Source organism: Haemaphysalis longicornis, unplaced genomic scaffold (genome assembly GCF_048455015.1).
Source record: "Haemaphysalis longicornis isolate Haplotype H1 unplaced genomic scaffold, Haemaphysalis longicornis Haplotype H1 scaffold_1, whole genome shotgun sequence".
Taxonomy (NCBI): Eukaryota; Metazoa; Arthropoda; class Arachnida; order Ixodida; family Ixodidae; genus Haemaphysalis; species Haemaphysalis longicornis.
In genome coordinates, this window is record NW_027526203.1 from 146,072,588 (window position 1) to 146,095,067 (window position 22,480).

Consider the following 22,480-nt stretch of genomic DNA (forward strand, 5'->3'; position numbering starts at 1 on the left):
TGCGATTGGCGGCCGCCTAACTGACCTGTCGCGACGACACATGACTGGACGTCTGTAATGGGGCCTCTAGTTACATTTGACCGCATCACTTTAATGCTAACGTGCAGTTAACGCACTGAAAATTATGTTTTATTGTTGGCCCATGTGACGTCATTCTCGCTCATAACACGTCACTGTGGCGCAAAATTTGAAAGTTTTTAAATATTTCTTGCTTTTTTTTCGTTAAAAAAACATCTTTTGTGGCTGTAATGGAGCTGAGTGAGATGCTGAATCCTAGTTCTTTTAAATTAAACGAAGTTGTATTTTCTCTTCATGGCTCCTTTAATCTACAGTCGCTCACTTGTGCAAATGTGACTATTGTTCGAAGAGTGGCCGTTGGACAAGTGGTTTGACCTGAGTAGTAAACGTGATGCGCAAGTGTGAGGCTTCTGTCGTCCAGTGAATCACCTGTGAGGCACTGCCCAACCACAGGCACAGTCCGTGTTTACATACCTCGGTGCCACGCAACGCAGCTTAGGCCAGCGTGCCCGGGAGCCACATCATGCGTACCTGCTGTGTCGATTGCACAGCGGTAGCAGTGGAGGTCCCAACTAGCGTCACTAAATAAAGGTTTTTAGAGTATCTGCACTCTTTTCTCTCATTGTTATGTGTCGCCAGGATTTTCATTGGTCGATCGGCACCACGTGATGTTTGTTTACATATGGACGCAGCCAGTTTGTTTCTGAAGAATGGAAGAATTTGATTTGCAAATCGAATATTTACGGTAGTCTAGTCACAATATTGCGAGTCACGCGGGACTGCATGAAATTTCCGGTTATAAGCCTGTGCTCAAACCTAGGAATGAAAATGACGTACCTTGGCAGTAGATTCGTTTGCAGACAAGCAAACTCTCAAATAAAAATTGCTTTTACTTCAAAGCTTCTTTATTTGAAGAAACCAGTTAGTGCTAGTTCGTTGCAATGGACCGTGATAGTGACCATGGTTTTGGTCTGTTATAAAAGAAGTATGTAGAATCCAGGTACTGTTACTACAGACTTTCTGTAGTCATGAATGGGGTCTGTAATATCTGGTATGATGTAAACTCTGTAGACATTCTTAATGGGGTGTAATTTTTTGCAGAATTGTTAGCTGTTGAGCTAGTTTATGTATTAACAGTAAAAGCAGCACAAGTACACAGGGAAAGAAAAAAGAGATCAAGATTTAATTACATGCATCACGAAGAAGAGCTTGTTTATTCAGCACTGTGGAAGTAGCCAGGTGCGCTTAACAGCTTCTGACACAATCGCAGGCTCCTTCATCACGAGGCGACAGACATTGTCCGGTGCACCTTTCTGTTCAAAACACAATCTGCTCCAGGGCTTAAATGGTGGTCACCTTCTGGTTGCATTATCCAGGCTGGCACCCTCCTCCTCCTCCCCCTTTTCATCCAGGTCTTCTTGGTCTGCGGCAGCGGGCAGTTTTTGGCTTGCATCTCTTCGTCAGTGAGCTGTTCGGTACTCAGAAGTTCAGCATCAACACCTACGTATTCCGAGAACTCTTGTCGTCCCCCAAATTTCCTCTGCACAGCTTCCCACACTTGGTTCCGTCTTGGCATCTGGCACAGTAGTAGTGGGCACTGCTTCATCTTCACTTGGAATGAAGCCAGCCTTTCGAAAGCAGTTCTGTAGTGTGCTTGGTTCAGGCTGGTCCCGTACAGCACAGAGGACCTGAACAGAAAACTTGACGTCTATAATGGAGTCCCTCTTTTGTTGCACATCGAACAACTACCATTCAGCTAGGTGGGTTTGATACCATGCCTTGATGCAGTGAACAGTGCCCCGATCAATGGGCTGTGCCATGGATGTGGTGCCAGGAGGGAAATTTGTAAATTTGAGAAATTCGTTGATGGGGGGTTTGTAGTAACGAGATTTGAGTACAGTCAAAACCCGCGATAACGAAATCCCGCTGGTACGAAATTCCCGCGGCAAAGAAATATTTTCGCATCCCCGACGAACGTCCATAGACGCCCATGTATTTTATATCTCGCGGCAACGAAACGTTTTTGGAAACTGATCCCGCATTAACGAAATTCGGTGCAAGTTTGGTCGGCATTTTACCTACCCATTGGAGGGTAACTGTATCCAAAAAGTGCTCAAGTGCATTTTTTTTGGACTCAAAGTGCGTAAACTTCAGCCACAGCACGTTTGCATGGCCGCCACCATATTTGTTTATAAAGACCGCGCAGCCGGCGGCCGAGGAGGCAGCCTTGCAGCGGCACCACCAGGGGGCGACACATGGTGACTCAAGTCGCGGCTTTGGCTTGGGCTACGCTAGCCCACTACCACTGAACAGAGCGTGTGCGTTTGTTGTTTGTGTGTGGCGATTGGCATGTTTGCTCTCAGTAAGATGCCTTCGCTAGCCCAAAACTTGAGGTTTTTATCGCTACGAGATAAGGCAGCCGTCATCGCCTAAGTCAGTGGCCCAAGGGAGGATAGCGCCGACGAGTTTGGAAACGCCTGCAACTAGCTCAACCATTTTGAAAAGCAAGGATCCCACCAGTTTTCAATGGCGCACATGCGCAAAACAAAACAGCGACAGCTGTGACCTTTCTGGACGTCTAGAAAGCGGTGCTCACTAAGCTTTGTAAACAGTATTGGTGCAACGAGGTGCCACTCTGTCTGGCAAAGTTCGTAAACAGAAGAAGCTGGGCTCCACTTGCATGATCGGACGTACTCGGTGCCGAGGGCCAGGGCGGAAAACGTGCAGAGAAGGTGAACCCACGGAATGTTTTGGATGCGTTTGACACGATCTCGTTCTTGGGCGCGCACGACGACTAGCAATGAACCACTTGTACAGTAATAGCTGAACTGTGACGTTGGCTGCAAGGTAAGACTCACGAAGTAATATAACCGACTTTAGGAAATAAATTTTTGGTTTGTAGCCAATTTTCCGGTCGTTTATGTTTCATTCTCGCGGCAACGAAATTCCCGCAAAATTGAATTTTCTTGCTTTCCCCGGCGGTTTCGTTATTGCGGGGTTCGACTGTATTCGAGTTTTCGAATGGTCGAGTAGATTTCCCGAATAAGCCTGGAAAAGCGAGAAATGTCGGTGCACGCTAACGCACTGCTCATTTTTCGGGAACCTGGCAAGCTCCATCCAAATCGGGCTTTGGACGGGCGCTCCTTGTAGAGGCCAATTTTAAGCAGCATGGAATTTGCCATTGCGTCGATAAGATCTTTTCTCCATGCCATCGACTCTGGCTGCCTTTTGGAATTCAGTGACCGGATGTTTACATGTTGAAAAGCTTCCACTAAGGCAGTCGCCGGCACTTTTGCTGTATTTTTGGCAGCGCCTTTGTTAACTTAGTTTCTTGTTTTTGTTGCATGCAGTTGGTGTATGTTTATTGCATTTTCTTCGTTTGTTTACGTTCTAGACCACAGGGGGTGATAGTTTTACTACCCCTGTGTTGCGCCAATGAGCGGTCGGTGCAAATCGGCCAGTGTCAGTGCAGCCACCCCTCCGCGGCATATTCCAGAGGAATGTCTGATTGTGTTCCCAGATTGCGGTACTGTAACAAGCTGCCCTGCATGAGCACGCCGTGCACGACTGTAGTGTGAGCCTTCATTCCGCAATGTATCGTTCACACCATGTGGTCGCCATGTGCTTCCGAAGAAGGGCCTTAATTGCGGTCCATGATGGCGATTCTGCGGCGTTTTTCATACCTGCAAAGCGCTCGCTTTGGAGTTCAGAGGTGCTATCTAGTCTTTGCCTATGGTTGCAACAGCAACTCTACTGCTAATCGTTCAAAAGTGATCGCTTTCCTTCAGTTTTATTTGGTCGGCGTCCTTGTCTTTGTTCTTCAAAATGCATCCCGACCAGACGGGCTTCCGTCACGTCCTTGACTTCAAATGCGTATTGTGGCCACTTCGGATTCCTGAAGTGTTACCGCCTCATACCAGTTCTTTGAGTAATAAAAGACGCCACGACACCTGAATATGCGAAGTAGCTTCTGTTTTAGCACTACAACCTGTGGAAAAATTTGAGGCCCGTAAAAAATATATTCAATTTGATATCCGGCTCTTTTTTCCTAAATCACTTCAATATTCAATTCGAAAGCTTGCTGCAAACTAAATGGACTGGAACATGAGAATGTGAAATTACAATAGAACAAAGTTCATTTGACAAAACAGACCTGCGTTATTTATTTGAAGAAAGCTGTGATGTGTGAAAAAGGGTTAGCTTTCATTTTTTTTATTTTGCTTTATCACGTGTGGCTCTCGCGGCTTAGGCTTTGTATAAAAAAGAAATAGGTGCCCCTGTAATAAAGCATGACCAACCAAAGTTCATATTTAGTGGCCGTTGATGCTAATCAGTGTTCATTGTGAGGTTTAACTGTCAATGTGTTTTTGAACTTTCAATTGTTTTTCTCCATTTATTTTATAGTTTGTAGGCAATGTTCTTCAACATGTTGTAAGCGCCGGTAACGAGGTCTTGGTGCAATATACGGGATGGGAATTAGTTAAGGCATGTGGTTGGCAATATGTTGGGCAGAAGTTGAGTTGTATGTCAGGGTTCGGGTCACCAAAGGCTTCTGTCACTGGTGTTTAGATGGGATGAAGGGAAGGGCAGCCAAAGTGGTATTCCCACGAGGGAGCATTTCAGCGGAGAAATCAAAGGGAGATCGTGACAAATTTCCTCTTGGCCAGCTTTTTGCGACCATTCGGCAGATATCGCTTTTTGCACTCGCCGAAAGAGCAGAGCTGCCGTAGCGTAGTCGATTCCGCGTCGGTGGCAGTGTCTTGCTAAAGTCTCTGTGTACTGATCTCATCAGCTGCCCAAAAATTGGCCGTGGACATGATGCAGGCGCTGCGAGTGCTAATTGCTTTCGTGGGTAGAGAACGAGGCGCGAGGCAGTGGGTGGGGAGACGCGCGCTGGGAGCAGCCGGCTGGTCTGCCTACAGGTCCCGCCTACAGATGTTAGGCTTGACACTGGGGCGGGTATTCGATTGCCGCTCTCGTAAGCGGTGCAGATGGCGATTCTTAATGCAACCCGCCATCGCATCATTATCTCCTTTCTCGAATTCACAGCTATGTTTGCGCCTTGAGTCCCATTTGTGGAGCGGTAACAAGCTATCGCTCGAGCTACCGGTGCCTGGCTGCGCCATGTTGCAGCCGCGGCTGCTGTTTGCACAGTGACCGTGCTGGTGGTATACGCAGCTTCCTCGTGCGCCTGTTGTGTGCGTGGCGCGTTTTCATTTCTAGTGTAATAAAAAGCAATGAAAGTAGAGTCCCTGGAACTGCTTTAGAACAAGTCGCAACCGGCTGCTTGATGAGCCAACGAAATCCCACCACCTCTGCCACCAAGGATCGGATCGTTTGTAGCTTGAGAGCAAAAGCTCCGACCTTTGAGCGGAGCGGTGAGAAGCCGTGACATAGGGGTTGCGTGGTGTGCACTCCTCGGAGCCGCGCGGCGGATTCTTCCGTTTGTAAATACCCTTTAGGAGGCACTCCTCGGGACAACTTTTCTTACGTGCACTGCAGGTTTGAATGTTCAGAAAGTGATCGCTTTCCTTCATGCAGATTTCAAATAAGCCATTGGTTTTTGTCTGGCTGTAATACCGTATTTATTCTATTATAAGGTGTTCACAATTCAGGCGAAGGTGCGTTGGGAACCAGCATTAACTTCCCGGTGGGGGCGTTGGGAACCAGCATTAACCTCCGGGCGAGCAGTGCCCCCTGGTCTTCGGCACCACGCAGATTTTATCCATTCGAGAAAAAGCTCTTTCGTCATCCACCCCTTCTCCTGGCAACGAATGTGGATGTTCTGAGGGAACACCTCGTTCTTCGGCACAAGTCTTTCTGGTCAGGTTGATGGAGGGGGCAACTTGCGCCCATTGGCAGTGCAGACTAGCATCATGGTTATCCTAGCTTTCTTATTCCTCTGGTGCGGGGGCTCACTTGGCAATCACCTTTTTGGTGAATGGTCGGCGTTGCCAATCTGCTCGAGTGGGAAGTCGTGGCTGCGTCGCAGGTTGATATATCTTTGAAAGGAAATCACCGTAAAGTTCCGAAAGAATGCCCACCCATACCAGAGATATCAGGTGAAAAATACGGGATGAGCGAACTTTCGGATCAGGTGCGAAAAACTACAAAAAAGTGGCCACACTGCCAACCAAAACTGTGTAGGTGTCAAGTAAAAAAGCCAAACAGGTCTCGTTTGTTCTTAGTTAAGACATTGGTGGTGTTCGCGGCCACGGAACGTTCTTGCAGAGGGAGCCCCCAGGGCTTTCGAAGGCGTCGGAAGCTAGGGCAATTTTAGGGGGTCAGCGATCTTTGGGATCTTTTAGTAAATTGAATATTACACCCCTAAAGGGGGTAGGCGATGATTCGGGGGAGGCAATTCTCTCAGAACTTTACAGTAGTTTTTTCTATACGCCTCGAGCTTCGCGATCGCTGCGCCGCCTGCCGCCGCTTCTCCGTGGCGTTGACGGGATTTGCGCTGCGTGGCTGATAGGGGCTCGTGCAGTGTTTTGGTTCTGTTTCGCTTCTTTTCACCTTTCCGCGCCCTAAAAAAACTTGTTATGGTGACGTCTATAGGCAAATAGTACGTTTAGGTCACTTCAAAAGCAGCTGCGTCTTCGTAGTGTACGCGATCGCCTGCAAGAGCTACCCGCGGACGCGGTTCTGCGCGCTTCGTCGCCGCTCTTCCGGGCGTCGGCGACGGTAGCAACATATCACCCCTGTCACCTCCAAAACATCAAGCACAAATGAATTCTACTGTCGCCTCGTTTAGACCTGATACTGGCACAATGAGAGGTTGGCTTCATTTTGCAGCGTGGACAACGAACGCGGCTTCGTTTCGAATATGTACGTCGCAGAAAAGTGTGTTTCGGGGATGTGATTACCCAATCCCGGACAATAACTAATGCTTGTTATAAGAATATAAACCATGCGAAAATGTTAAGTCAATTCCAAGCCTGTGCGTCGTTAAATATGTGCCCACACATGCCATATAGCAAGAACCAAGGCAAGTTAATGAAACCACGGGGGGAAAAAATGCTGTGCAATGATAGCTCTAACAGAAATGAAAAAAAAAAACTGCAGCTTCTGACATGCTAAAGACGTTCGTCGAAACTTAAGCCAGGTAGGGTTCACTAGACCAACTGTACGCGAAATGCACTGCTTTTTCGAGAGACATCGGTGGGGGGGAGGGGAGGGGGGCGCTGTGTACAAATGCGGAGCGGAATCAAGCAATGAACGGTTTAGTAATCCCACACACAAATCTGGCGTTCACTTTCCTTTTTTTTTCTACTTCAACGAAGAGCTGGTCGTACGGCGGACGCATTTTTGGAAGTATACAGGGTAGGCTGTTCAACAAGCGATGAAAGGTGTCGTTGGAAGAGTGTGGTATGTGATAAGGCCCTCTGATTTCAGTTTCTGCTTTATTCTGCAGGCTCCCTGTGCCATATGACGATATGTCGAAGAAGCATTTAGTCGCGGACGCGGATTATATTCCAAGCCCGTCTCCGCGCTGCGCGCAGAGGATATATGTAGCAGATGAATGTTTGCTGGCGCTCACCTCACGACAAGACGACTCTGTCGTGTGCTGATCCCCGAGTATAATTATGCATTGTCCATCGTACTTTTGTTGAATATTTCCGAAATTAACACAGACCGGCTTGTAAATGGTGGCGATCAATATCTGAGGTATATTGGCAAACGTAACTGGCGTGCTGTCAGGTATGAGTGCTCCGCTGATTATGTAAGCGCACAAAACCGATTTAAATCGTAGTGTATAGCCGTAGCATGAACATCTGAGGAACCGGTGGTTACGGAGAAACTGCTAATAAATTCAGGTCACTGTAACTACAATCGGCTCCATCATACGCCGTTTCCGCGACGCTGGACTGTGGCACACACCTGGCGCTTATACAGACAGAATATACCACACTAAGGTCGCGTCAGAAACATTTGCACTCTCGTAAACGCACCCCATTTGCGAACAGAGTGACTTCTTCAGATAAACACGGATTTCAAACGCCCGCAAACGGTAAATCTCAGTCGTAAACGTGCCGCAAAAGCAGCGGCGGCACTGGGGAGCGGGGCGCGGACTCCCGCGGCTGCTTTCGAAACGGGCCGCTAGGGGGATTTCAGTGGCGCCCCTACAGGCCGCGCTCGAGGCGTATAGCCTCCGGGCAACTTCTGCATAACAGAGGTCCACTTTCGTAAGGAAGACCCAGGCCTCTTCATTACTTCTGCACCCAGCCCCGGTTGGCTCTGAACTTGAGAGCGGGGACGCCACGCTTCACGAATTGGTGCGTCTTCATCTGCACGATATTGGCAGTAACGGCCAAACCGTGGCTTCTTCTCTTTGATAAAGTCCGGCAGCACTTCTTTCACTTTGGCAAACGCTCCCTTTTGCGGGCCATGGAAAGCCTTTCTCGTCGCCAGAGATGCTCGTTGTTCTCCGGAATGCCATGCCAAACTTTCGACCCATTGTGCAGTTTCCAGTGACTTCCACCTCTCGCTATGACTTTTCTCTTGAAGACTGCGTCGTAGTGGCATTGAAGACTTGCCATTGCGCTGGCCACGTAAATAAGAAACAAGCACTGAGAAAGAAAATCTTGGAAGCAGGGACGCCAAGCACTCCAACAAAAAATGCAAAATGACGTCCGGACTTGTTTAAAGCTTTATGGCTACTACTGGCTCGTAGTGGCTACTGCTAGCTCAGCTCGTTGACATGGTTGGAGGCGTCTGCTGCCATGGTGTCTGCTGTATCGCAAGCTATTCAATACATTTGCAGCTGCTGAAACTTGGTAATTACTATCTGCAACATGCGTTTGTGTGAAATTTGTTTTATTCTGAAAGTTCTTTGTTACATTTCCACCAGTGTTGGGCTCCTTTGGAAGCTTGAAAATAGTTGAAAGATGGAAACCAAAACTGTCACACCAAAAGCGCCATATTGGTGTACTGAGCTTCGAGTATAAGGCGGAGTATGGCTTTTTGAAGGCTTTGGATTTCGGGGAAAAACGTCACCTTATATTGAATAAATATGGTAGTTCTTGAGTTATGTTATACACAGCAGTAGTGACTTGCGCAAGAACCTTTTTCATGTATCAAATGTTCAAAAAAGGATCTTGCTGTGGCCAGTATAAAAAAAAAATGTAAGAGCACAGTGGTATAACGGTTAAAAATCAACGCCGAAGCAACTCCGGGCAATAAAGATAAATAAAATGCAGATTACACGCCCGCTTAATTCGGAACTTCGCCCACAAAACGAGGACACAGCGAAGCGGTGGCGCACGCCGATGGCCATCTTCCGAATATGATGCCTCTCGGTTTCTCACTCTTCCGGCGCTACGGGAGAGAGCTGTGGGCGGGGGGCGTAGGGTCAACTTTACTTTCAGAAAGTCCTCTGAAAGTAAGACCTCTGTCCCCAAGCTAAAAATGACGAAAAAAACTTTACAGGCATAAACTAACCAATGTATTAATTTCAAAAAATATATTTTTACCCCATTCTAAGAGCACTTCAGTAGCCCTTTAATAGTGTGGTTGAATATCTCTGCATTGAAAATTGTCTTGTATCAGGGCAGTTTCTTTTTGCATCATCACGACCACTGTCAGCTGCCGTCTAATTGTGGCCACACGCTCTGTGTTGTGTGATTCCAAAAGCTCAACAAACATTCTTTTTCTTGTTCTTCTATAAAGGAAATACAAGACTAGGGCTGGTGGCAGTTTGAGAACACGGCCAGCACCACACACACAGCTGATTGCACATAACAGGCAACATTGCTCTTTTGTGTAGGCTGCATGCAAACCGTGTTTTTTTTTTTTACTTTTGCCGTATTTTTTACTACTTTTAGTGATTTGTGTTATTGCTGGGCACTTTGAACACTTCTAACTGATGTCTTATGCAAATTTTGAACTGATATTTGCAGAAATAAGTGTATAGTCCAGGAGTAACTGTGCAGCAGACAACAGTAATATTTTTTCCCAAAAAACTGAGACTTTGACCCCTTAAGGGGAAGCTGCAGTGCTTTCCGAAAAAATTGAGAGTTAGTTGCGGGTTCATACAGTTTCTTGCACGCTGACTGTGAATATTCTGAAATTTATCATACACGAGTCCGACCATCATGTATCTTGCAAAACGTGCACTCCTATTTGAAAGAGGCGCATGCTTTTGACGCCTCTGATTGGTTGCACCCTTCACGACATCGAGGGACACCCTTTGGCCGCATGGTTGTTGGAGGTACTACCACTGATCTCGAGAGCTAGCCTGCAGTTAAGTGTTTGCGCTTCACTACAATTTCATTTTGTAACTTTTCTACCTGTTGGTTCAGATATATATCTTGGAGCTGGAATTTGCTTTACACGACCAATAACCGCAATATAAGTGTACAAGCGAAGCCTTCTCTGCGTGAAAATGAAACATTCATGTGCTGTAGATGTTACTGTAGGTGTTACTTATGTTATCGGTACAGGCATAAATCATGTGGGAATTGTGGCTGCCCGCGATCCCGACTCTGTACGTGGCAGCGCTCGAAGGGCCGCGCGGCTTGCGCGGGATTGCGCAACAAGACGGCAAGAATAGAGGGGTTTGCCTGCGCGTCGCGAGATGGCGCCACCGGCGCGCATGGGAGCGGGGAGCTCGGAGTCGCTTCGGTGGGGAGGCGGCTGCGGAGAGCGAGGACTTCAGCTGAGGCGCTCGGCAGCGGCGGGCGGCCGCTCCAAGCGAGGACAAGACGGCGTGCGGCGGCGGAGCGACCCGGCACCTTCCCCCTTCGAGCCTGGACCGACCATAGTCCACCGGTAGCGGCGGAGTCGGACAACTTCGGCCGCTCGAGCAACGCAGGACCCGTCGATGACCAAGAAGACGGGGCCAGCTAGGGGAGGGTTTTGGGAATAAACCCCCTTGGAGGTTGGCGTCATTTGCCTTTGTCTCTTGCCTGCCTCTCACGCCGGCGCCGTCTACACGGCAGCCGTGTGCGGAGGATCGTCAGAGTATGACCCACGCCACAGTCAACAGACAGACTTTGCGGCCCACTTTCCTTTGTTTGGTTACTCTCGTCTTCTCGTTGCCAGTGGTCCGGATACAAACTTGTTTGGAGTCCGTTTTGTGCACGGTGAGGGGAGATGGTACGTCCATATAAACCGGCGTCTGGTCATCATTACCTAGTTAGAAGTTCTTGGACTTCCACAACGAAATAACATGGCGCTGGAAAGCCACAAGCTGCTCTTGGAACGATTCGGGCTGCTTTTGCGAAATCCAAGTTCGCTGGCATAAGGAGAGTCCAGCACGGCACATGTAGTGATGGATCCAGTGCTGGCTGGCTTTGAAAGCAGAGCTTGGTATCCTTTTTTCTCCAGCAAGCTCCCTAGCTTCTGCCTGCATAAGCTCCATGCTCACAGCCAGATACGTGGCTTGCTGTTGTATGAACTCCGTTACGGCGAGTTTAATTTCGGGGAATGTCCCATTCTTGGGGCTGCGAAAGCTTCTTTGTGTTCCTTTGCAATCAAAAATCTTCCTTCCGTCGTCGCCATCCGCAAATGCTTCCCTTGGTGACGCCAAACTGCCTCCTGGCTGCACTGTTGCCGGTGCTCTCTGGAGCTAAAAGCACCGTTCTCTTGAAAGCAGCCGAGTACTTTTGTGATCCTGACAGTGCTACGTACTTCAGAGCAGAAAAAAAAAGAGCACTTTGCGAAGCATGGTTCGCACGAGCGCACGTGGGCTGTCGTGTGCACTTAACAAAGAAACTATGTACTGGCCACACTAGGGTTGCTAGGGCTAGAATAGGTGCGCAGCAACAAAGCCAAGCCATAGCCACGTATGCAACAAGGCTATGCCGAAGTCGTGCGGCAATAACGAAACCAAGACTTCGGGCCTAACTTCAAAGTGTTTGTTCAGATCCGCATATAATACAAGGGAGAAATTTGGTATGCTAATATCGGGGGAAAAAACCCCGTATTATACATGGATTTTTACGGCATTATTGCAAAATAGGTAATGTTGCGGTCTTGGTTCTTTTACTTTGTAAGATTATTATTTACCTATTAGCGTACGTGCCAGCCCTTCCGAATTTTCTGTAAAATGTATGAATTTTGATCCGTCTTATGATCTTGCCTGAAGTTTTACGGGAAACGCTTTGAAGTGCAGAATTTTGAACAGCAAAAAAGGAAATACTGTGTTCAACGAAATGATTTTTCATTACATTTTTTCTGCCCAAAGACCAGTTTGCCCCTTAAAATGGCTTCGTTAGGTGCCATAGCTGGAGTTTTGGTATCTTCATGGGAAGCCAGCAGTCTGTTGTTGGATAGGGGTGCACCCTGGAATTCTATAGCGTGACAGGCAGTATGAGCTGCAGCTGTTTTTCTTACCAGAGACTGTGGGTGCGTTTGTGTATTGGCAGTATGGTGTAGGAGGCACTGCAGTAGCATGGAGCTGTGGAGAGTCCCTCAGGGACTTGTTTCTGCCAAGGACCTTGAAAAAGATGTGCGCCAGCTTCGTGTGAATCAAACAAAGCTGACCGACTATGGCATCTTTTTTTGCGAATAAGTAGTAGCACGACCTTGCTTGCATGCAAATGAAATATTTTGGTCTCCCTGTTTCGTCTTTTATAACAATAGGTTATAGCGCTGTAATTTTCTTGGCCCTTGAATATTGTTATGAGTGGACGAGACTGTAGTCGCATCAGTCCCAAATGGTGTCGTTTGAATGGACATTGTCACTTTGGACCGGCATCGTGTTGCCCCGCATTGCTTTCAACCCCTCACTGGGAACAACGTTCGCTGCTCCACAGAATGTCTCGTGTAGCTGCCTCGTTCCACCACTTAAGGTGACGCTCTTGCGGCACGGAGCGTCATTGACCTGTGTCGCGCCATTCGGGCTTTCTGCCTCACAGAGACGGGCACAGTGGCAGCAGTCCACGCAGTTCAGATGCTGACTCCTAGTTAACATCACCACCCTACCAACACTATATGCGGTCTCTGCTATATTACTTGCCCTGGTATCAGAGCCATCGCTGATAAGGAGCTGTTGTGTTATTGCCTACTGCTGCGACAATTTTTTCTTTAGTAATCCAAAAGTCCCTTTGAGAAAATCGTGAATATTGCACTATGGTGTCAGTAGCCGCCAATGAAAGACCGGTTGCTGGAAATTGGGTGTGAAAGGGACATTGCAGGTTCATGGCTGCCTGCCACTCGAGCTAAAAACTGTTGAGGCCGACTTGTGTGTCGAGGCTTTGGTGATTGTAAAAAGCGGCTGCAGGGCCACATGCCCAGAAAGGAGGCTGGCCTGGTGTCCCTAGCCCCAAGTTCAGTAGTGGCTCTGCTTGCTTGGCTTTGTATGTACGTATGTACGTTATGGCCTTGTATGTACGTTATGATTGACCACATGGCCTGCAACAAATCAGCTACGTTTCCTTTTTTCTCCTTTTTCTCCCTTGCCTTTTGGCTGTGCTGTTTGGCTACGACGAGTTATCCAACTAGCTGAAGGGTTGGTTTTATGTGAATGGAAAATTGTAGCCAGATGGCCTTTGTGCCAGATTTTATTTATTGCATGACTGTAGGGACAAAGCAACATCTTCGGTGTTAGTGATGCAGGGGTGGACACTCGCATTGAGACGGCCATCTAGACGCCAGAGACGGGAGGCAGGCCGGCGAATTGGGAGCATGGGGGGGGGGGGCGGCTCCTCCCTTCCTTGCGGGAGGAGCGCTGCCTGCTCTGCTGACTGACCCCTGTGCCCTGGCTGCCTGTGCAGATGCGGAGAACTCGCACGTGGACGTGGTTGGAGGCCCGAGCCGGCTGAGCGCCAGCAGCTCGAGCTCGTCGGACAGCGACAGCTCGAGCTCGTCGTCGACCAGCAGCTCGTCGGACAGCTCCGACTCGGAGTCAGGTTAGGCTCAGCCCAGTGCAGGGGGAGCCGCAGGCGGCCCCTCGCGCTGCCCGGCCCCTCTGCTGAGCCCAGCACCGTGACGCCCCAGCGGAGGAGGAGGAGGCTGCCGCCCTTAATTTATTTCCCCCCCTCGCGCCCCAGTAGAGGCGGCAGCAGTGCGAGGCCCTCTCCTCGACCGACCTCATCTGTACATAGGCCACGTCATGCTCCGTGCGCACATCTGTCCCCGCGTCGAGGCGGTGGGGGGCCCCCAGGGGTGCCGGCGGGGAGGAGGGCCAGTGTTTGCCACAGCCCGCTCCCGGCGCCCACGGGCGAGAGGGGGATGTTGCACATCTGTAGCCCATGAGTGCAGTGTTCTGTGAGGCCAGCCTGTGCTTGTTGTGTGTGGATGGTGAGAGCGCCCCCTCTTTTCTCTCCCCCGCTCTCCAGGTGGTTTGGGCGGTGCTGCCGACTCGGGGGAAGGGTTTCTGGCGGGCTGCCGGTGCGCTGCGCAGGGAGGGGGGGCGCGGGTCGTGGGCGGGGCGGGTGGGGGGCAGCAGCGTAGGGAGGAGCCGTCACTGTTTCTTCTGCGGGCCAGCGTTGTCTCCCGGGAGCTGTCACGGGGTGGACTGTCGAGCCCGGGTCTGTGTTGAGACAAAGCTGGCCTCCGCGTTTGATAGGACACGTGCACTCTGTGGCTAGGGGTGTGTGCGTCCCCTCTCCAGAGGAACCCCTCGTGAACACTGACTGGCTCCTCTCTCGGCCCCCGGGGGGCTCCCCCCGTGGGGGTCCTCGCTGGTGGTGTGTGTGTCTGTTCCTCCCTCTCTTGGGCGCTTCTCGCCGTGTTCTGTTGTTCATCTCGCCTTTTGTGATCAGTTCTGAGGAGAAGAAACCCTCTGTTGGTGCAGCAGGCTTCCATCGGCCAGTCATTATTTCCGGGGGTGGGAGCAACCATTGCTGCTTTGTCATTGCCGGGGGGAGGTTATAAGAGGGGGGGTGGGGGGGAGCGACAATTGTGTTGTGGCTTAGGTGTCCCAAGTCGGGAGGGGATTGTGCAGTTTCTACTGGCGTGTAGTCCAGGGTTGTAGCCAGCCGTACCTGCAACGGCCACCCTCCTTGGTGGCCCGCCAGGCTCCACTCGTGGCAGGTGTGTGTGTGACGCACGGCTGGGGTGGGCTGGGAGGGCCTCTGGTGCAATGGATGTGTTCTCTTTTTTTCCACTTTGTTGTGTCCTTCTCAAGTTGCGTTTTCTTCGTCCACATAGCTGTGTGGCCACCCTGTATGCATGTGTGTGCGATGGACTTTCCATGGAGAAGATAAGGGCATCATGCTGTGTACGGAGGGGGGGGCAACACATCGTGTCGTGCTTTTAGCGTGCTTTTTTTTTTGTCCTTTTATATGTGACCAGGGGTCACCATTTCATTGGGGGTGGCCACTGTAGGCATTGTACAGATTTTTTGGCAGCCATGATCATGATGTCCCGAGCATTTTCTTTCCCCCACCATTTGGTTTCCTCCCCTAGGGCTGTACATTCTTGAGCGATGCAAACACCATCCATGTTTATATACATATTTTTCCTTTTTCACCCGTGTGGATGTTGGCTGATTTTACGAGTGTTCAATAAAAAGTATGAGTGAATAAAGGCGTCTAGCGGTCGCAGATTCTGCAGCACTGAATAAAAGGATGCAGAGTGCCCTTGACTTGTGTGGATCCTTGGGGCGGCCACAGGCTGCGGGGGCGCGAGTTTGCCGAGGCTGGCCTTACAGAACACTGCACTGGTTTGGGCAAATGGTGTGCGCGCGCTTCCTCCCCCTGTGTGCGTGCGTGCGTTCCGAGCGGAGGCACTGGTCTGTCTGTCCGAGGGTTGGCGCTGCCGTGTGACTTGATTTCCTGCTTTGTTTGTGGTGGTCGGAGGCAAGGCTTAGCCTCCAGGAGCAAGTGCGGACATCTGGGGGCCGACTTGTGCGACCTTGTCACTGGTGAGCGTTTGTACAGGTGCCCCTGCTGCTTGTGCGTGCTCTTCTCGAGGGGAAATGCGGGCCGAAAAGGCAAGGTGCTGTAATCCACACACGTGTGACGCTTGTTCCCTCCAGGCTGCTTTGTTGTGTCGTGTGCTGAGGGTGGAAGAAAGCAACGGTGCTAAGGCTTTGTTGCATTGCGTAGTATTGGAACCATTGCAGAACCACCTAGTGGCCCTGCTTGCTGCAGAAAGCCCTGGAATAGTGGCAGAAGTGAGCATGAGATTTTGCGACTTTCTAGCAGCATATGCTGCTGGGTGCACGAACTAGCTGCCCTGGCTGTGCTTAAGAAGCTTGTTGGATCGGCAGTCTCTGTTGTGCACATTTGTGTGACAAAGAAAACAGCTGTGCAACACTTTGGCGGGCCTTCCAAGCAGCAGCTTTGACCAATCACAAGGGCTGACAGTTTGTATTCTTTGCTCTGACGGGGCCTTTGTAAAGCCAGTGTTCAATACTTGAAGAGTTGGAATTAATGAGATAAGTTTTGCTTCCCGAGGATTGGAGAACCAGCTGTTTGAACATGGGCCGTGCCGGGCTTTGTTGCGAGGCAGTGTAGAAGACAGGTGGTGGTAGTGGTGGTGGCGCGGTTGTAGCACAAATGCCGAGCGGTGGTCTCGTGGAAAAAAGGATATTCCACTTGGGCTGTTAAATGTCGAAGCTGTGCTGTGCTTGCAGCGTAGTGGGCTAGTGTAGTCGTAGGCTTGTTTGTTCTGGCATTGTGCTGCTCAGTTGTACGATTTGTGGAGCCCAGGTGCTCTGGCCACACGTTGGGGAGCATAGGCCAGCCTGATGGTCGATGGCAGTTGGCCTTTCCCGGACATTTTTCTTGCGGGCGTTTGCATGGCAAGTGAGGGTCCTGCTAGGTCTGCCCTGTTGCGTTTATCGGCTGTAGTAGCATGGGGCATTGCAGCAGGGCATCTGTGCAAGGTGTTTGACCGGCTTTGTTGCCATTTGCGGACAGACCAGTGTCTCTGCCTTGGAAGGGGCTGCCTAGTGGGCTCTCGTGGGTGGGTCTGCTGGAAAGTTTGGGGGGAGTGCTGTGAGGAGGGAGAAGCAGGCAAACGAGTGGTTAAAAATTGAAAAAGGGAAGCGGCAGTTACCCTCTCCCCGCCTGTTTGCCCCTTTTTTTTCCACTTTTGCACAGTGGGAGTGACTGGTGCATTTTATGGCCATGACAGACGTGAGCTGCGGATAAATGTGTGTGTGTGTGGGAAGAAAAAAAAAGTGGGGAGGTCGGGGAATGTATGAACAGCACTAAGCTGTGTAGCCACAACTTGCTGATGGAACGAGGTGGGCCATCCCTGGGTGCCAGTCTGGGTAAGGGGGAAGGCTTGAGGTGGCCGTTTCCGTAAAAGCCCTTGAAGCTTGGCCCGTATCTGCAGTCATCCCAGATTGAAGCTGATGGTTTTGCCTGTTCCGTTTTTCCAGCAGCAGTTGTGTCCGTGAAAGGGGGCAGGGTAGGGATTGTAATGGGATGAGATGAGACGCGATGCAGGGGTGCTCGCATAGGGGCCGCGTGGTGTGCGGGGCAGCCTACAACTGCATGCTACCTGTACCGTTGCCAAGGTGGGATTGGAAGGCCACCTATCGAGGCCCTCCAGCAGGCCTGCCTGTGGCATTGCAGAACCGCCGGTATCTGGCCACTTGTGCCAAGACGCGCTGCTTTGCCTGAGTGTGCTGTGCGCGAGAGTCAAATGGGCACTGGGAGGACAAAATTCTGCACCTCTGGGAAGGAGGAGGGGGGGTGTTTGCAGCGAGCGGCTTGAAACCAGCTGCAGAGGTGGGAAGCACTGCGTGGGTTTGGTAGGAAAGGAATTGCGCCGTATTATTGGCATCATCCCACTGCTTTGAAGGCGTAGTAGCATTGATTCTGCTCCCGCCTTGACGAGTAGCCGAGGTATGTTCGGAGCGACGGCAATGGCAGGCCAACGGCAAGTGTCGGGGTAGGCGTGTCGTAAGCAGGAAGTGTGGGCCCTGCAAATAAGAGCACAACTAATGGCATTCTGGTGGTTCGGCGGGATTTCTTCGGTCATTGGTGTTTTTTTAAATGCCACTCGATGCACTTGTGGCACTCTGCAATCGTTACCCAGAGTGCTGCACGTGCAGAATGGGAAACGCCAGGGAACCTGCGGGGGGCTAAGGGAGGGAGATCGCGGCAGGTTTCACGCGACGTTGGCGGCAAGAGGGTGCTCAGCTTGTCCAGGAACGCCGGCCACCCGTTGGGCAGCATCACTTGTGGCGCTAGTGTGGGAGACGCGGCACCAGTGCTCCGAGGGGCTCACGTGTTGCCCTCTTGGTTCTCCCATTTTTCTAGAGCCCCTGGTCAAGAAGGAGAAGACTGACACCAATCAGGTAAGTGTCAGGGAAGCAATCGCATCTCACCTTGTAGCGTTCCCTCCCTTGTTTGGTCAAGGCTGCCATTGAGGGGTTGTGCCTGGAAGCCTTGGCGCATTTCTTGTCTGGGTGTAAACGTAGCTGCACTAGGATGGACGCTCTATGCCACGGTTAATTTGCGACGTGGGTGTGTCGATATCTGGTTCTCAAGAACGTTCTCAGATGCTGTGGCCCCAGTGTTCAGTTTCTGCGAAATTTTTACAAAGGGCGTAATCCTGCAGGCCATAAAGGCATTTGTGGTAAGAATAGCAGCCAGGACAGTTTAATTTTTCGTCAGTTTTGGCATAAAAAGCTGGGGTGTGTTGCAGTGCAGTGTGCCTATGTATTAGTTTTGGAATAAAATAGGCCTTAAATGTGCCATGTTTCGCACAGGCCAATATGAAGACTATAGTGGTAAGATAACAGCACCCCATTCTTCCTTTTTTTTTTTTTCGAAGTTTCACAGAAATTAGCTTTAAACTTGGCCATCTGTTTTCCACAGGCTAAGCGCGATTTGTTGGTAAGAATTATACTAAGCCATGACTTCAATTTGGTCTTAAAAACTACCCTTTAAAAGCAGCCAATTGTATCCCACAGACTAAGCAGCCTCAGGTGGTAAGAATTCTGCTGCGCAATTACTTCTGAATATAGCGGCAAGCCCTAAACATGACCTTGTCTTTCCCACAGGCTGAGCAGCAGCCTTCAGGGGTAAGAATTGTACTGTCGTTAAGTGTCGCAGTTATCACTGGAACTACCCTTAAAGCTCTCGTCTCCTGCAGGCTAATAAGCAGTCTCTGGGGGTAAGAATTATTTATACTGCTCAGCCGCTTTCCCAATTTTATGGCACGAACTAGTATTAAAACGTGGCCGCTCGTTTCCCACAGGCTAATAAGCAGTCCCTGGTAAGGGTGAAATATAATTACATTACTTCACCATCACTTCCCGCTTTCTTGGCAAAAACTGGCCTTGTCATCTGTTTCCACAGGTTAATAAGCAGTCTCCACTGGTAAGAGTTATATACACCGCACCATTACTTCCCAGTGTTTGAATGAGTCTTAAACATGGCCATGTCTTTTTCACAGACTAAGCATTTTATGGTGGTAAGAGTTAACACTGCGACAGTACTTATAGTTTATCATTGGAACCGCCCTAAACATGCCCATTTATCACAGGCAAATAAGCTGTTTCTGGTGGTAAGAATTGAATATATTGCTCCATTACTTTCCAAATTTCATGATAGAAACTAGCCTTAAAACATGGCAAATCTTTCCCACAGGCTAATAAGCAGCCTCTGGTGGTAAGAGTTGTAGATACTGCACCATTTCGTTACTTATTTTACATTTTGAAACAAACCTAAACATTTCCACGTGTTTCCCACAGGCTAATAATAATAACCTGTCTGCACCGGTAAGAAGTTAAATATACTGCATCATTACCTTCTCAATTTTATGAGGGAAACCTAGTCTTCAACGAGGACATCTGTTTTCCACAGGCTAATAGGCAGTCTCTGGTGGTAAGAATTATACCTATTGCGTCACTGCTTTCCCTATTTCCTAGCATTAAACATAGCTGTTTTCCCACAGGCTAAGCAACCGATTGTGGTAAGAATTGCACTGCGCTGTTACTTTTCCAATATGGTCGCAGAAGCTAGCTTTAAACATACCTATCTCTTTCCCACAGGCTAAGCAGCCTCTCGTGGTAAGACTCATACTGCGCTATTACTTTTTTTTACTTTCCACAAACACTAGCCTTAAACATGGCCATCTGTTTTATGCAGGCAGATGAGCAGTCTCTGGTGGTAAGAGTTATACTTTGACATTGCTTCTGTTTTATCGTCGCAAACTAGCCTTACGAACTAGCCCTAAACATGGCCACCGGTTTCTCGCAGGAAAAGCAACCTCTAGGGGTAAGAATTATGCTGCGCCATTGTTTGTCCACTTTCCCTGTAGGAACTATCCTTAGACGTGGCCATTTGTTTCCCACAGGCTAATAAGCAGCAGCTTCCGCCGGTAAGAGTTGTGTGTGCTGCATTAATACTTCACAAATTTTATGGTAGCAACTAGCCAGAAATGCGACGATTCGTTTTCCACAGGCTCCATTACTTTCCAGATTTTATGGCAATATCTAGAAACTCATTACTTCAACGGGGCTTCTGTGTCCTGCAGGCTAATAAGCTGTCTGGGCTGGTAAGAGTTTTACGTGCTGCTGCATCACTTTCCTAACTTTATGATAGAAACTAGCCCCTTTCTTTCACAAGCTTATGGACCGTTTACAGAGAGCAGTTAGGCCTGCCTAAACGAGATGGCACTAGTGCCGCACTTGCCACTACTGGCCTTTGGGAGTTTTGGTTTGCGCTGTACACTGCCGTGGTCCGCTAGGAAGTGTGTTGTTGTCTGAATGGGAAAGGCACAAAAAAGAAAAAAGGCCATAATTGTTGACTCAGTTGAAGCTCGCATTGGTCGGTGAAATGGGACAGAACAATAATGGAAGCGCTTCAGTGTGCAGAAACATCCAAAGCCCGCCATGTCGTGCTTATTACGACCGGTAGACGAAGTGTGGAGAAGCAGTGAAAAAGACATTGGTATTTATCGCCACAAACTGTGGGTAGGAACAAATTTCAGTGGGTGCTGTCAATGAGCATCATGTGCCTTGCGAAAGCCATTCTCGAGGACTCCATTATTCGTGACGTCTTCAGCTATACATTTTGTTACACAATTCCTGTTAACGTTGAAGCAGATTATCCGTTGCATTGTCAGCATAGTCTGACTCTGCTCCATAACCAAAAGGCCGCCAGAAAAGTGAAGTTTGTACAAACTCTTCAACTTGCAGTAACTAAATCCTGTGTAGGGCTCCATTCGGCGGCATGCTTGATTATTGCGGTCAAGTATGAATAAATAGTGCATAACACCCTTTCGGCCCAGGCGTGGTCAATTGACGACACAACGCGTAGTATCCTCTCGCGCCTTAAGAACAAAACGAAAACTGCTAGTTTTCTGAGCGATGGTTCTTCAAAGGTGCTTCTGGTGGTAGACATCAGCATTGTTGAGTTTTCGTGGGGCTGGACGATATGAAACAGACGCTTCAGTGGACGCAGGGTATGACAACAGGGTGGGTAAGGAAATGTAAATTTCGGTTTGTCAAAATGTCTATAAATCTGTATTTTTCCTGTAAGATAGAGGTTTCATAGGTTTTACGGCAGAATTTTTTTCACACGAGAGAAAATTTTTAATTGCCTAATGACCTAATTGATTGTTGTGCCTGTAACTTAATACTAAATACTTGCACGATTAGCGTAATTTTTCGTTTCTGTGCTTCTGAGGCCCAAAGCTGTACGAAAACATGCAGAAAAACAATTTCGCTTGAAATAAAAAAAATCCAGGGCTGAAATGGTTTATGCAGCAAAACCGACAGAAATAAGGAAAAAGTAAGGGCAACGAAAGACTGTCTGTGACATGCTGCCAAACAGATTCTGTAATGTAATAATAATGAACAAAACGAAAAACAAAGCAATGCTCATGTCAACAGCACTGTGGCAGTTGAGCATTCACTGTATGCACTGAATATTATTTCGCGATTTGCACGCGAGTGCATCCAACGTTAATTGCCATGCTTATGCGATTTTTGTGTTAGCTCTTTGCGCCATTGGAAGTCGTGTGTCAAAACGTGTTTTATACCTGCAAGTTACAGGTTGACTGCATCAGCTGCAAGTCAGCTGACAATTAAAGGGACACTGAAGGCAAAAAGCAATTGCTGTTGGGCTCAAACGAAAGTTCAATTCCCCGAAGCTCTCTAAGCATTTATTTTACGGGGACAATTGCCGAGCAATTGCCAATTGAAAAACGCATTTCCTCCCTTGTGCCATTGCACCATGTTTTGCGTGACGTGAACGGAGGCCGCAAGTGAGTGAGGCAGTGGTGTGGTCTAGCAAGAAAACTAAAACCTACCGAGCGAACCATCGCAGCCATAGAGTTTCTCAATATTACCTAGAGCGGAAAGTGTCGCTGCAATCGCACGCCGACATGAGAATTGTGGGTAGTGTGCGAATCGGATTGGCAGCAAGTGGCTGGTACAAAGGACTATGGATTAGGCTTCTCGGCTCGGAAGTGCTTGTTAGTTCTGTTTTCGGTATGCTTTTCCGTTTTCGGGATTCCACTTTCTAGCATTCAATGGCTGTCACAGATATGTCTAAATAACTGCGTGATTAGCACTTAACGCATGTGCTCGCGTTAGCGGTGAGTT

At 49.1% G+C, this 22,480-nt stretch overlaps 1 protein-coding gene across 24 annotated transcripts in view; it reads left to right on the forward strand.

Annotated features, from left to right (window-relative positions):
* The window catches only part of LOC144137655 (bromodomain-containing protein 3-like), a 90,445-nt gene that overhangs the window by 38,882 nt on the left and 29,083 nt on the right, over positions 1-22,480 (forward strand). For all 24 annotated transcript variants that reach the window (XM_077669664.1, XM_077669683.1, XM_077669636.1 and 21 more), the window contains 2 exons: positions 13,737-13,871; positions 18,183-18,220. In XM_077669664.1, coding sequence (XP_077525790.1) covers positions 13,737-13,871; positions 18,183-18,220 — 173 coding nt within the window. The remainder of the gene's footprint in view (positions 1-13,736; positions 13,872-18,182; positions 18,221-22,480) is intronic.